The following is a 16,119-nucleotide window of genomic DNA, read 5'->3' on the forward strand; positions in this document are numbered from 1 at the left end:
TTTCACGGTGTGTATCCCCCCCCTTCGCTACGGGTGTCTAATGTTGTGCCTGATTTAAAAATAAAACAAACAAAGAAACAAAAAAACAAAACCAACGTTGAAGTGTAGCTGCTCCACATGCCACGCACTGCCGGCTCTGTTCGGCTGCAGAGCCGGGACGCGGCCGCACAGGAAGTGATGTCACCGGGCCGTTGCGTTTGTGGTCTGCGGCCGGCCTCCTCTGTCGGGCAGTGTCGGTTCATGCGTAGTCTGAGAAGGTAAGCTGATATATTCCACCAGCGTAGCGTAGCGCCGCGCTAGCCCCCACTCTCCCCGCTGATATTAATACTGCCCCCCCTCCCTCTCTGACCCCTCATAATGTGTCGCTCTGTGAAGGTCGCTATAAATACTCAGCGCAGGACCCTGTCCTTCCCGAGGTACCACTGCGGTCCTGTGAGGGACCAGAGAGGGCTGCACCGTAGGCGCCAAGCTGAGCCCTAAACTCTACCGGTGAAAACAAGCGTGAACAAGTAAAATGAGCCCTTTAAGGCGGTGGCTCCCAACCCTGTTCCTGGAAATCTTCCCTCCTGAGGGTTTTCATTCCAACCCTAACAAAGCACCCGTCAGTCAACCACTAGAGATCTCCTTGAGCTGCTAATTAGTAGGATCAGGTGTGCCGGATTAGGGTTGGAATGAAAACCTGCAGGACGGAAGATTTCCAGGAACAGGGTTGCGAACCACTGCCTTAAGGTGTGAGGTTACAAATGTGTGATTGGAATGTTGCTGGCTGAACATTCCAATGCTGATGTCGCAATCGCTACTGGTAACTGAATGCGATGGAAGTTCAAGAACATTGATTTGGAACTTTGGGGAAAAAAAAAAAAAAAAAAAACGTCCCCAAAAAACCTGGGCTGCGGTCGAATAATCAAAAAAATGATGTCCTATGTCTTTTCCTAACCACTTTCCCTTGACCTCGATGGAAAACGTCATGAGGTCAAGGAAAGATGTGAAGGAGAATTCAAAAGGATTTAGGAAAAGACAACCGCGGTGCTAAGAGAATCCGACTGCACTTACACTAGGCTATGTAATTATGCGACGGCGGATGTTTTTGACGTGAGTCTGCCCTGGTGAAACTACAATGTTCCGAAGATGGACTACTAAAAGCGCATCTTAGATACTTCGCCCCGTGCGTTCTTACCGTGTTGTTTCATGCAGGCTATATAAAAGTACACAACCCGGTGAAACATATTACTTCATTACCAAGGTTGGAATTGACATAAAAAAAGGAATATAGGCTACCAGTCACAAAAGTGAAACGAAATGGTTGTCACATTGAGAATGGTTGCTATGCTCACCCTCCTGTCCGCTCATATTTATCAACATGAATCCCAATTAGTATAATTGTATGAAAATAATTGTTAAATTTATGCAAGATAGACATAACATGTTAGGCCTTCAAATCTACTACTGTACATATCATCATTCTTTCAAAGTCTCATCAAGTTTCAAACATGTTGAATTAAAAAAATTATCTGGCTAAAAACGTCTCATATCCCTTTTTCTTGAAAGACAGACTTCTGTTATGGTTAATATGCTGATTGATCTGATTATAAGCCTATGCGCATAATAGCTTAAGAACACCACACAACTCAGTCATGTTGATTGTTTGTTTTTGTGAACGGCCGAATGGTGCGTCGCTTTAAATGTTGCTGCTGCAAGGAATTGTGGGACGGCATTCTCTCCTTTCCTTTTGTAAAGGATGGTCCAGTGTACCCTATGCTAAAGGAGATAAGAAAGGAAGCATTGAAGCACCTTTCCTTAGCATTTAAAGAATTCGAACTGCTCTTATCATGGCTGCCGCTTAAATACTTCCGGGTCATTTCACTCAGTTAGGAACCTTCCTAAGCAAAAAAGACTATTCTACCGCAGCCATGGTCTTTTAAGGGTTAAAAAAAGGTGGCAATGTGGCGCAATGGCTGCAGAACTAGGGGTTGCAGGTTTGATTCCCAGGCCACTGGCACCCTTGAGCTAGGCGCTAAAGGCAAGCTGGGTAAGTCACTATGGATTAGATCATTGGCTTAAATGGCTGAATGGGGATGTCGAATGTGTGAACCGGTCCCTTGGGGGGGGTGGGGTGGGGGGGGGCGGTGGAGCCCCGCCCAGGAAGTCATGTATATACCCGGGTCATCGCTGCTGTGCTGCAGTAGAGCTGGAGGTGGCTGGGGCGTGAGGGTCCCAGCGCTGTCAGGTGCAATCAGAGATGCTCCACAGTAACCAGATGCTCAGCTCCTGCAGTCCTCTCTCTCAGTGCTCAGAGCTACAGGAGGTTCAGGCTGTGCAGCCGGGTGTTCTGGCGCTGCATTACATCCCATTCGCCACAGCTTCACTTGGTCCCGGCCCCTCGTGAATCTTCACAAGAATACCCTCACGAATATTCACAAGAATACCCTCCAGAATATTCACAAGAATACCCTCCAGAATATTCACAAGAATACCCTCCAGAATATTCACAAGAATACCCTCCAGAATATTCACAAGAATCCCCTCCCGAATATTCACAAGAATACCCTCATGAATATTCACAAGAATGCCCTCACAAATATTCACAAGATCTGTAAAAAAAAAAAAAAAAGAGAGGGAGAGAGAGAGAGATGAAGAGAGAGAGAGAGCAAGAGAGAGAGAGAGAGAGATGAAGAGAGAGAGAGAGAGAGAGAGAGAGAGGGGAGAGAGAGAGAGAGAGGAGAGAGAGAGAGAGAGAGAGAGAGAGAGAGAGAGAGAGAGAAGAGAGAGAGAAGAGAGAAGGAGAGAGAGAAGAGAGAGAGAGAGGCTGAGCTCTCCTCTCCTGGCCCGTGAGTCTTAGTCCCAGATTAAGGGCAGCGTAATCCCCCCCCCCCCCATTTCTGCAAATGTAATTACAGCTGAACGAGCTCTGCACAGCTCTGGAAGGACCAGTCCTGGTCTAATAGTTCTCTGAAATACTTCAACCGCTGGCAGTTTTAAAAGGAACATCAGCTTTCTCCAGTATTTAGAACAGCACTGCTGGTTCAGTACCATGATTTGATGAAAACTCTTGAGAGTTTTCTGGCATATGAAGAGTTCTTTTTTCCGAGTGGGTTTTTTTTTTTTTTTTGCCCAGTGCACCTTTGACCCAGGTCAGAGCCTCCTAGTTGAGCAGCTGCAGACACAACACTGCCTGCGGGATGACCCCAGTGAGCAGACTGAACACTGCCTGCGGGATGACCTCAGTGAGCAGACTGAACACTGCCTGCGGGATGACCTCAGTGAGCAGACTGAACACTGCCTGCGGGATGACCCTCAGTGAGCAGACTGAACACTGCCTGCGGGATGACCTCAGTGAGCAGACTGAACACTGCCTGCGGGATGACCTCAGTGAGCAGACTGAACACTGCCTGCGGGATGACCTCAGTGAGCAGACTGAACACTGCCTGCGGGATGACCTCAGTGAGCAGACTGAACACTGCCTGCGGGATGACCCCAGTGAGCAGACTGAACACTGCCTGCGGGATGACCCCATGAGCAGACTGAACACTGCCTGCGGATGACCCCAGTGAGCAGACTGAACACTGCCTGCGGGATGACCTCAGTGAGCAGACTGAACACTGCCTGCGGGATGACCTCAGTGAGCAGACTGAACACTGCCTGCGGGATGACCTCAGTGAGCAGACTGAACACTGCCTGCGGGATGACCCCAGTGAGCAGACTGAACACTGCCTGCGGGATGACCCCAGTGAGCAGACTGAACACTGCCTGCGGGATGACCCCAGTGAGCAGACTGAACACTGCCTGCGGGATGACCCCAGTGAGCAGACTGAACACTGCCTGCGGGATGACCCCAGTGAGCAGACTGAACACTGCCTGCGGGATGACCCCAGTGAGCAGACTGAACACTGCCTGCGGGATGACCTCAGTGAGCAGACTGAACACTGCCTGCGGGATGACCTCAGTGAGCAGACTGAACACTGCCTGCGGGGTGACCTCAGTGAGCAGACTGAACACTGCCTGCGGGGTGACCTCAGTGAGCAGACTGAACACTGCCTGCGGGTGACCTCAGTGAGCAGACTGAACACTGCCTGCGGGATGACCTCAGTGAGCAGACTGAACACTGCCTGCGGGATGACCTCAGTGAGCAGACTGAACACTGCCTGCGGGATGACCTCAGTGAGCAGACTGAACACTGCCTGGGGATGACCTCAGTGAGCAGACTGAACACTGCCTGCGGGATGACCTCAGTGAGCAGACTGAACACTGCCTGCGGGATGACCCCAGTGAGCAGACTGAACACTGCCTGCGGGATGACCCCAGTGAGCAGACTGAACACTGCCTGCGGGATGACCCCAGTGAGCAGACTGAACACTGCCTGCGGGATGACCTCAGTGAGCAGACTGAACACTGCCTGCGGGATGACCTCAGTGAGCAGACTGAACACTGGATGCCTGCGGATGAAACCCTCAGTGAGCAGACTGAACACTGCCTGCGGGATGACCTCAGTGAGCAGACTGAAACTGCCTGCGGGATGACCCCAGTGAGCAGACTGAACACTGCCTGCGGGATGACCCCAGTGAGCAGACTGAACACTGCCTGCGGGATGACCCCAGTGAGCAGACTGAACACTGCCTGCGGATGACCCCAGTGAGCAGACTGAACACTGCCTGCGGGATGACCCCAGTGAGCAGACTGAACACTGCCTGCGGGATGACCTCAGTGAGCAGACTGAACACTGCCTGCGGGATGACCTCAGTGAGCAGACTGAACACTGCCTGCGGGTGACCTCAGTGAGCAGACTGAACACTGCCTGCGGGTGACCTCAGTGAGCAGACTGAACACTGCCTGCGGGTGACCTCAGTGAGCAGACTGAACACTGCCTGCGGGATGACCTCAGTGAGCAGACTGAACACTGCCTGCGGGATGACCTCAGTGAGCAGACTGAACACTGCCTGCGGGATGACCCCAGTGAGCAGACTGAACACTGCCTGCGGGATGACCCCAGTGAGCAGACTGAACACTGCCTGCGGGATGACCCCAGTGAGCAGACTGAACACTGCCTGCGGGATGACCTCAGTGAGCAGACTGAACACTGCCTGCGGGATGACCTCAGTGAGCAGACTGAACACTGCCTGCGGGATGACCTCAGTGAGCAGACTGAACACTGCCTGCGGGATGACCCCAGTGAGCAGACTGAACACTGCCTGCGGGATGACCCCAGTGAGCAGACTGAACACTGCCTGCGGGATGACCCCAGTGAGCAGACTGAACACTGCCTGCGGGATGACCCCAGTGAGCAGACTGAACACTGCCTGCGGGATGACCCCAGTGAGCAGACTGAACACTGCCTGCGGGATGACCCCAGTGAGCAGACTGAACACTGCCTGCGGGATGACCTCAGTGAGCAGACTGAACACTGCCTGCGGGATGACCTCAGTGAGCAGACTGAACACTGCCTGCGGGGTGACCTCAGTGAGCAGACTGAACACTGCCTGCGGGGTGACCTCAGTGAGCAGACTGAACACTGCCTGCGGGGTGACCTCAGTGAGCAGACTGAACACTGCCTGCGGGATGACCTCAGTGAGCAGACTGAACACTGCCTGCGGGATGACCCCAGTGAGCAGACTGAACACTGCCTGCGGGATGACCCCAGTGAGCAGACTGAACACTGCCTGCGGGATGACCCCAGTGAGCAGACTGAACACTGCCTGCGGGATGACCCCAGTGAGCAGACTGAACACTGCCTGCGGGATGACCCCAGTGAGCAGACTGAACGGTCTGTCCTGCGCGAGCGGCGGTCTGCGATTAGCAGCAGCCTGCTTCCTGTCTCCGATAATGCACGGGAACTGCGTCCGCGTGCCCCGCCCCGCCCCACCCCACCGCCCTGCCCTGCCCCGCCTGCACCGCCACGCCCCGCTCCGCCCCGCCCGCCCCGCTCAGGCAATCACGCGGGGGTGGCGGGAGTGCAGGCTCTGTATTACATCACTTCCTGTCTGGGGATAACAGGGGGGCTCGGATTCTCCAGCAGGGGCCCTGCTGCTGAAGGGCGTGGGGTATTTTCATTTGTGACGAGCAGGAAACAAGGTTGCCGGAGCCTCAGGGAAAAACAAGTTCATCCCCCGGCTTGTTCCCGATGCTGTGCCCAGAACAGCACAAACTGTCCCTTTCACTCCTTCAGTCTACCTTTCACTCCTTCAGTCTATCTTTCACTCTTTCAGTCTATCTTTCAGTCTTCAATCTACCTTTCAGTCTATCTTTCAGTCTTCAATCTACCTTTCAGTCTATCTTTCAGTATTCATTCTACCTTTCAGTCTTTCAGTCTGTCTTTCAGTCTTCTTGTATGAATATGTCTAGCTTTTTGGTTGGGCCATGACAACACTGTTAGCAGAGAGACAAAGGACTTTAATAATAACAATAATAATAATAATAATAATCATTATTATTATTATTATTTTAATATTTCCAGAATATATTTTAGAGAATTTTTTTTCGATGTCTTTCCTGTTGAATAACTGGGTTTGGTGTCCCCGGGTCTGCATGTTATCCCTAATGACTTGGCGCCCTGCCACGTTTTCACTCTGGTGCATGTGCCTGTGACCACACCTTTCACATTTTACTCCTGACGCACTGCATTTGGCAAAATCTGGCAATCCTCTTCACCTTTCCAAAGAATCACGTCACTTATATAATGCGGTGTTGAATTCTCCTGGAATTTTAGTGTCAGCGTATTCCTATATCATGCCAAAAGCGATATGGTATGTGGCATTTAATTACCGAAAATATGGCTGTTTGAGGAATAAAATCAAAATTGTGCTACATGTGCTAACGTTTGTTTGTGTCAGAATGAATTCAGACAATACTATGGTGTTTCTTAAAGTATCTCTCTCTCTTCCCACCCCCCCTCTCCCTCGCTCTCTCTCTTCTTTCCTCCCCCTCCCTCCCTCTCTCTCTTCTTTCCTCCCTCTCTCTCCCTCTTTCTCCCCCCCTCCCCCTCTCTCCCTCCCCCTCCCCTCTCCCCTTCCCCCTCTCTTCCTCCCCGCCCCCTCCCCTCTCCTTCCCCCCTCCCCTCTCCCCCTCCCTCCCCCCTCTCCTCCCCCCTCCCTCAGTTATGACATGGTGCACTACGGTCACTCAAACCAGCTCCGGCAGGCTAAGGCTATGGGAGATTACCTCATCGTTGGGGTCCACACTGATGGTAAGTGGGAGGGGGGGGGGGGGGCACCCTGCAGTTCACTCCCCGGTGCCTGTTCCAGACCCCCCCAGCTGGTGTCAGCAGTGTGGCGGGGCTGGGCGGGGCAGGGCGGGGTAGAGAAGGAAGGAATTCATCCTTAATCCCATAATTGTCCTGAAGCTGTTTCACCAGACTACTACTGCTGCGAAGGTGGAACCCTCTCTTTTATTTGTTTATTTATTTATTTATTTTTGCTTTGGCGCCCAACAAGGGCCTGTGCATACATATCCTTTTCCCACCCTAATTGGGAATGTGCACTTATCGTTTTCGTGCGTGAAACTCACTGACGATTCAGGAGATCGTAGACAACCGCGTCTCTATTGACAAAGCGATTGTTTACACAACAGTAGCAACAGTAACTATGAACGATAATAATGTATCCCTCTCTCTCCCTCCCTTTCTCTCTCCCCCTTTTCTGTCTCCTCCCTTTCTCCCTCCCTCCCCCTCCCTCCCTCCCTCTCTCCCCCTCTCTCTCTTCCTCCCTCTCTCTCCTCCTCCCTCCTCTCCTCCCTCCCTCCTCCCTCTCCCCCTCCCCCCCCCCCCCCCTCCCCCCCCCCCCCCCCCAGGAGAGATCTCGAGGCACAAGGGCCCCCCCGTGTTCACCCAGGCAGAGCGCTATAAGATGGTGCGAGCCATAAAGTGGGTGGATGAGATTGTGGAGGGGGCGCCCTACGTCACCACGCTGGAGACCCTGGACAAGTACAACTGCGACTTCTGCGTGCACGGAGGTGAGGGCTCCCCCCGGTGGCCACGGGGGGAAGTGCATCAAAGTGGCTGACTTGAGACATAGAGAAATTGCCATTGTACGGCATTATAGAGTAAAAATATCTCCCAAATAAATACACCTATGAACTGCAGTCAAAATGGCAGAACTGTAGCTCTGCTGGTAGCACAGACACGTAGGTCACACAGACAACAGCAGAGCACCCTGCATTACACACTTCTGTAGTCTGTAGTATAAATTAGACCCATCAGGGGTCCCCAGTCCTGGTCCCGTAGAGCCACAGGGTCTGCTGGGGTCCCCAGCCCTGGTCCTGGAGAGCCGCAGGGTCTGCTGGGGTCCCCAGCCCTGGTCCCGTAGAGCCACAGGGCCTGCTGGGGTCCCCAGCCCTGGTCCCGCAGAGCCGCAGGGTCTGCTGGGGTCCCCAGCCCTGGTCCCGTAGAGCCACAGGGCCTGCTGGGGTCCCCAGCCCTGGTCCCGGAGAGCCACAGGGTCTGGCGGCTCACTTCTGTTAGAAGGACATTGTTGAGAAGTATAGCTGATCATAAATAACGACATCACTGTGGCGTGTTTGCGCGCAGATGACATCACGCTAACCGTGGACGGAAAGGACACGTACGAGGAGGTGAAGAAGTCAGGCAGATACAGGTATGTGCGCGAGCGTGTAAGTGAGTGAGTTAGTGAGTGAGTGAGTGAATAATTGCAGGTATTACTGTAGGAGCGTGTATGTGTGTGTGTGAGTGAGTGAGTGAATAATACAGGTATGACTGCAGGAGTGTTTGTGTGAGTGTGTGTGTGTTTGTGTGTGTGTGTGTGTGTGTGTGAGTGAGTACTACAGCTATGACTGCAGGAGTGTTTGTGTGTGTGTGTGTGTGTGTGTGTGTGTGAGTGTGCGTGTGAGTGTGCGTGTTATGAGCAGGACTGCTGCAGTGTGTTATGGGGATAGCTCTGTTTGTTTGTTGCCATGGTGACTGCAGAGCGAACGCTGTTTTTCAGGGAGTGTAAGCGCACGCAGGGCGTGTCCACCACAGACCTGGTCGGCCGCATGCTGCTGATGACTAAAGCACACCACAGCAACATCGTGAGTGAGCCTGTCTGTCTGTCTGTCCGTCCGTCCGTCCGTCTGTCTGTCTGTCTGTCTGTCTGTGCGTCTGTGTGTGTGTGTGTGTGTGTGTGTGTGTGTGTGTCTGGCTGTCTGTCTGTTTGTCCGTCTGTCTGTCCATCTGTTTGTGTGTCTGTTTGTCTGTTGGTGTGTCTGTAAGGACTTAGAAAAACATTTTCAGGCTGCTGGGTGTCTCATACTGCATGGATGAGCCTCACACCCCATGGGTGTATAATTGAATGCAATGTAAATGCTGTGTAAAAAGTTATGTAAGTCGCTCTGGATAAGAGTGTCTGCTAAATGCCCGTTATGGTAATGGTCTAGAATTGAATGTGGACCATGCCCTTGCCAACTGTGGTTCGTAGCTCCGTAGGGCGATGTCGAATTCGCGATGGCGTCTCCCAGGGCACGGGAGTGTTAGTTAGGGGCACTGCCGGCCAATCGGGCGCCCGTGGACTGCATTCCAAAGCCGCGTATGAAAGGTCCTCCTCTGACTCCTCTCTGTGCGAGCTTGGCTGTAGTCTGCGGTGTGAAAAGAAGCAGCTGGGGACACCGAGGATGTCTTCACTCTCCTGAAATTGATGCTGGCGTTTGAGCATTAACGCAGCTGCAGGTGCAGATAATTGGACATTCCAAACTAGGGTGGGAATTGGACAGCCCCATGTAGGGTGCCAAACTGATTAAAACCACAAAAGGCACACCTGAGGCACAGGTGCTCTCTCAGGTGCGTAGCTGCAGTATGGGGGTTGCTAGGACTCCTGAACTCCATGTGATACCTGCGAACAGTCATGGTCATGTGACCTCTCTGTTTGTGCTGTGATGCCTGATGTAGGTGTGTGTGGCGGAAACACTGCTCAGTAATACCTGAGGACTGATCGCTACAGAAGAACCTGTGGTCTGACTGTACAGTTAATGCACTCTCTCTATCTCTGCCCTTCCCTCTCTCCCTCCTCCCCTCTATCTCTTGTTTTTATAGGACAATTCTGAGTACCAGCGGCATACAGACAACTTTGGAAAGGTCAACACACTCCTCATAGAACACTGCACTTAAATTCGAACACTCTTCATAGGACACTTCTATTCGATTAGAACACTGTTCCTAGAACACTGCTCTCAGATTAGAACACTGTTCTTAGAACACTGCTCTCAGATTAGAACACTGTTCTTAGAACACTGCTCTGGGAACACTCCTGTTGTGTGTTTGGTTTGATGTGTGTAATCTGACTCCTGTGATCTGCTGGCTTTTACGTGTTTGCTTGGCAGACTCCGTTAGCCCAATGAAATCCTACACCCCCCCCCCCCCACAGCTCTCAAAGGACAGAGGGGAACACCATTCATATAGTGCCTTTCGTTCCAAAATGCAAAGCAGGTGGCATGCATGTAAAAATAACAGTTTATTTAAGAAAGAGGAACGAAAGGCTCTGCAGGAGAAGTGCCACTGCTCAGAAGAGCAGAGAGAAGTGCACCATGGGTATAATATCAGGAAGCAGGAAGTAGTAGAGCTCTAGTGAATGAAAAGGCCTGGATGTGCAGCATTGGGGTGTATTGTTATGGTGCCCTGGTGTGTGGGTTTTGGAGGGGGGGGGGCGGATGGTACTGCCTCGCTCTCTTTCTGTTTTCAGGGTGAACGACCAAGCCCTCACGCTCAGCTGTCAGCTGGACCGGGACAAAGCACCCCAAATCACCGTCCTCTGCCCCCCCCCCCCCTTCCCCATTAAGCTAGGATCCTATGAATAGAGACTGTGTTGCTCCCCCTTGGAAATGACCCAAAGATCAGCACAGCGTGTACAGTGAGGCTTTATTTGGGGGGGGGGGGTGGGGGCTGTTTTTCATTCCTCCTCATTGCCTGTGGGCTGAAGCTGCTTATAGTGTCTCAAGAGTGGCTGTTTACTGGTAGTTCCCTCAAGCCACCACTGGGTGGCACAAGTGCAGCTTTTAGCATTTCTGATCTTCCTGGTGATCAGTTTAATTTGTGTAGCGCTTTTTTACAGAGAACTGTCACAAAGAACTGTCAAGAAAACTAAACAAAAAAACCAGGCCTGAACCCCCCAAAAAAGAAAGCAGTGAGGTTATTAAAAAATAAATAAGTGAACTCCCCGGTGAGAAGAAAGAACTCCCCCTAATGGTGATGTGAAAGTGAACATGTTTGTTCATGTATTCATTTTACACTTTTATGCTTTACCCAGTTTGTGTTTCAGTTTGTTCATGCAGATTTTACTGTTTGTGGGGGTGTGGTTGATGTGAAATGTTGTTGAACGAAGCTTGTTGCCAGAAGGTTGTTGGTTTGGGGCCCAATGCAGTGTGCTGCCCCTAGCCTTGAGTAAGGGTGGGAGTTGACCTGACACTGGAGGATTTAACAGAATGAATGATAATTAACTTCACCGTGCGGTGAAGTTAATTATCGGCGCGGTTCTGCTCTTGTCAGCCTTTCCCTCCTTTGCTCACTGAGGCATTTTGCTCTGAATGAGAGTGTCTGTAATGTCCAGGCAACAGCCAATCAGAAGCTGACCCTTATAGGTCAGAGGTCAGATGCTTCAGCAGATCCCAGAGAAATTTCACACTGATTAAAACTGTACTCTACAAATCTTCTTTCATATGAAACAAGAATCTTTTTTTAAAAAAAAAAGAATTCCAGAAACCTTTGGGAATTTTGGTTGTGTTGAAATGTTTAAGCTATTTGACATGCTCTGTTTGTCCCAGCCCTGGTGTAATGTAATGACATGTGTTTTTTTGGGGGGGGTTCTCTCAGGGTCCGAAAGGCCACAGCCCTTGGACGGGGGTGTCCCAGTTCCTCCAGACGTCCCAGAAGATCATCCAGTTTGCCTCTGGGAAGGAGCCCCAGCCGGGAGACACCATCATCTACGTGGCTGGAGCCTTCGACCTATTCCGTATCCTGCTGTGTCCAGCAGGGGGCGCTACTGGGACTGGGACCGGGACTGGGGGGGGGGGGTTGGAGAGACGTAACCAGGGGCAACCCCCTATTAATGCTGCTTCATTACAGGCTCTCAGTGCCTCTGGGGGCCGCTAGCATTTCCCTTCCCTTGCTGAATATTCTCTCCAGCCAGCCAATCGGGTGCTGGGGCAGTGCGGGTGTACGGCGCTGAGGGGCGGGACTTCCTGTTGTGTCCTCTCAGCTCCTGTAGAGTTTTGATGAACAGGGGCACAAATCCACTGCCTCCGTTTGAGACTTTTAGATATTTAAATAATAATGATAAGAATACATTTCCTTTTCCCTTGTTCAATTCACTGGACGGAATACAGGGCACGATCGCATGGTTTCAGTGAAAACGGTGATTGCGGTTGGAATTAAGAAACAGCTCGGGTGGGTACACTCGCGTTCTCCTGTACTGTAAGTTGCTCTGGATAAGAGCGTCTGTTCAGTGACCGTAATGGACGGTGAGAAAGGGAGTATCGGAGTAGAAGAAGGGTCTCATTGTTTCATTGTGTCCTTAATTACCTCTACGGCTGATTCCGCCTTTACCAGTGTGTCTCAGACATCGGTCATGTGGACTTCCTGGAGACCGTGTACAAGCAGTCTGACAAGCCCTACGTCATCGTGGGGCTGCACTTTGATCAGGTAAGCAGCTCAGGTGTAGGAGCTCAGGTAAGCAGCTCAGGTGTAGGAGCTCAGGTAAGCAGCTCAGGTGCAGGAGCTCAGGTAAGCAGCTCAGGTGTAGGAGCTGGAGGTGCTCCTGCTGATGGTGCTCCTGCTGAAGGTGTAGATTATAATGGTGGTGTAGGAGGTGTTGAAGGTGTAGATTATAATGGTGGTGTAGGAGGTGCTGAAGGTGTATATTATAATGGTGGTGTAGGAGGTGCTGAAGGTGTAGATTATAATGATGGTGTAGGAGGTGCTGAAGGTGTAGACTATAATGGTGGTGTAGCAGGTGCTGAAGGTGTAGACTTATAATGGTGGTGTAGTGCAGGTGTAATTGCTGTAGAGTAGGTGTAGATTATAATGATGGTGTAGGAGGTGCTGAAGGTGTAGACTATAATGGTGGTGTAGCAGGTGCTAATGGTGTAGATTATAATGGTGGTGTAGGAGGTGCTGAAGGTGTAGATTATAATGGTGGTGTAGCAGGTGTTGAAGGTGTAGATTATACTGGTGGTGTAGCAGGTGCTGAAGGTGTAGATTATAATGATGATGTAGCAGGTGTTGAAGGTGTAGACTATAATGATGATGTAGCAGGTGCTGCAGGTGTAGATTATAATGGCGGTGTAGGAGGTGTTGCAGGTGTAGATTATAATGGCGGTGTAGGAGGTGCTGAAGGTGTAGATTATAATGGTGGTGTAGGAGGTGCTGAAGGTGTAGATTATAATGGTGGTGTAGGAGGTGCTGAAGGTGTAGATTATAATGGTGGTGTAGGAGGTGCTGAAGGTGTAGATTATAATGGTGGTGTAGGAGGTGCTGAAGGTGTAGATTATAACAATGGTATAGAAGTTATAGACGGTGTAGAAAATGCTGATGTTGCGGTGTGTTGCAGGAGGTGAATCGCTACAAAGGGAAGAACTATCCCATCATGAACGTCCACGAGAGAACCCTGAGTGTACTGGCCTGCAGGGTGAGTCTTACACACACCATAACACTCTCCCACGCACACACACCATAGCACTCTCCCACGCACACACACCATGACACTCTCCCACGCACACACACCATAACACTCTCCCACGCACACACACCATAGCACTCTCCCACGTACACACACCATAACACTCTCCCACGCACACACACCATAGCACTCTCCCACGCACACACACACCATAGCACTCTCCACGCACACACACCTACCTCTCCCACGCGCACACACCTACACTCTCCCACGCACACACACCATAAACTCTCCACGCACACACCCATAAACTCTCCACACACACACCAAGACACTCTCCCACGCACACACACCATAGCACTCTCCCACACACACACACCATGACACTCTCCCACGCACACACACCATGACACTCCCACGTACACACACCATAACACTCTCCCACGCACATACACCATAACACTCTCCCACGCACACACACCATAGCACTCTCCCACGCACACACACACCATAGCACTCTCCCACGCACACACACCATAACACTCTCCCACGTACACACACCATAACACTCTCCCACGCACACATGCACACACACACTCACACACTCACACTATTCACACACATACTGCTTATGTTCTTATCACACACACGCACACACACACACACTCACCTCACACACATACTGCTTATACTCGAATCTCTCTCTCTCACACACACTCTAATCACATACCCACACACACACCCACACACACACACGGATCAGAATGAACATGCTAAACAGTGAAAGGTCAGGGTTATGAATAGCGGCTTGGGTACTACATCAGTCAGTACAGCCTCACTTGTGTACAGGCTGTGCACTGGCAGTGAACTCTCTGGAGGGTTACCTCTCCTGCTCCACCCCTTCCCCTGATCCTCCCCCTCCCCTCTCCCAGTGAACTCTCTGGAGGGTTACCTCTCCTGCTCCACCCCTTCCCCTGATCCTCCCCCTCCCCTCCCCCAGTGAACTCTCTGGAGGGTTACCTCTCCTGCAACACCCTGCCCCTGATCCCCCCCCTCCCCCCCCAAGGAACTCTCTGGAGGGTTACCTCTCCTGCAACACCCTGCCCCCCCCCTCCCCCAAGGGAACTCTCTGGAGGTTAACCGCACCCTCCTTCCCACCCTCCTGACCCTCCTCTACCCCACCCTCCCCTCCCCAGGCTTTTTTCCGCCCTGTTACCTCCCGCTGTGTGGAATGTGCTGGAATGGCGAGCTGGGAGCATGCCCCCCCCGCCCTCAGCCATCTGCGTTAGCGCTGTTAGCAGTGTTAGCGGTGTTAGCGCATCACATGAGACCTCGAGGTCTGAACAATGGCCCCCATTGTGCTGCGTGTCCTTATCGCCACGGCCTGGATCCAAACACCACCCCCCGCCACCCCACAACCCCCCCCCCCCTCCCTCCCTCCCGTGTGGTTTTCAGCAGGGGTTACCTAGGGAGACACAGTCCCCCTTGGTACCCCCTGATTGGACAGTGCCCAAATCTCTCTCTCTGACCTTCTTTATGGCTGCATCCGAAACAGAAGGCAGCATTTTCACTATTTTGCTCACTTGTCCTTTCTAGGCACGTCCCAAACCAAAATAATCAACAATGCATTCTTCTAAGATGCCTAATTTCAGTCTAATTAAAAAGTCCAGTTGCAGTTATATTTTAAAATACATTTTAATAATGTAATACGCTGAAATGTTTTTAAGCCTCGGTGAGCTTTCCATGAACCAGCCGGCTGACTTTGCTAGTAATCGCAGCTGCCTTCAGTTTGAGACGCAGCCACATCGTTTGAATTTTTCCTCGGTATGCGTTGGAGGTGCTGATTGGACCAGCCTGCGCTAGCTAACCGCTGATTGGACAGTGTTCAAATCTATCTCTGACCTTCTTCGTGTTTGAATTCTTCCCCAGTATGTGTCGGAGGTGGTGATTGGAGCACCCTACGCCGTGGGGCGGGACTTGTTGGACCACTTCAAGGTAGGGAAACGGTAGTGAAGCCATATTCATCTGTGCGGCTCGGTCTTTGAAAGGGAATCCACAAGCAGTGTTTTTGGAGATGTGTTGAGCAGGCTGTATACTAATCAACTGTATTTCAGACTTTATCATGTGTGAAAACACACAGCCATTTCTGCCCTGCAAGCTCCCAGAGTTCACTGCAGCATTGCTGCCCATGAGATGGGTGTGAAGTGATGTCCTGTGCTGTTGCCATGGTTTAGTCGTACTGTTGCCATAGCGTTGTCATAGCATTGCCGAGAGCGAGGGATTTGGTCATCTCCAGTCAGGCCTGCAGTTTGAGTTAGCGGCATCTCAGGATGCAGGTGCAGGTGATTGAGGTGCTGCAGGTAGGGTCCAGTCTGCAGGTGATTGAGGTGCTGCAGGTAGGGTCCAGTCTCCAGGTGCAGGTTATTGAGATGCTGCAGGTAGGGTCCAGTCTGCAGGTGCAGGGTGGATCTGAGGTAGTCAGTCTGCAGGTGATGGGTAGGGTCCAGTCTGCAGGTGATTGAGATGCTGC

General features: G+C 51.6%; 1 protein-coding gene across 1 annotated transcript in view; it reads left to right on the forward strand.

The window, feature by feature from the left end:
- The window catches only part of pcyt2 (phosphate cytidylyltransferase 2, ethanolamine), a 32,222-nt gene that overhangs the window by 10,264 nt on the left and 5,839 nt on the right, over positions 1-16,119 (forward strand). The window contains exons 2-10 of the mRNA XM_064324345.1: positions 7,089-7,177; positions 7,780-7,941; positions 8,516-8,582; positions 8,931-9,015; positions 10,013-10,054; positions 11,786-11,924; positions 12,531-12,613; positions 13,521-13,598; positions 15,519-15,584. Of these exons, the coding sequence (XP_064180415.1) occupies positions 7,089-7,177; positions 7,780-7,941; positions 8,516-8,582; positions 8,931-9,015; positions 10,013-10,054; positions 11,786-11,924; positions 12,531-12,613; positions 13,521-13,598; positions 15,519-15,584 (811 nt within the window). The remainder of the gene's footprint in view (positions 1-7,088; positions 7,178-7,779; positions 7,942-8,515; positions 8,583-8,930; positions 9,016-10,012; positions 10,055-11,785; positions 11,925-12,530; positions 12,614-13,520; positions 13,599-15,518; positions 15,585-16,119) is intronic.

Source organism: Anguilla rostrata, chromosome 2 (assembly GCF_018555375.3).
Source record: "Anguilla rostrata isolate EN2019 chromosome 2, ASM1855537v3, whole genome shotgun sequence".
In the NCBI taxonomy this organism is placed as follows: Eukaryota; Metazoa; Chordata; class Actinopteri; order Anguilliformes; family Anguillidae; genus Anguilla; species Anguilla rostrata.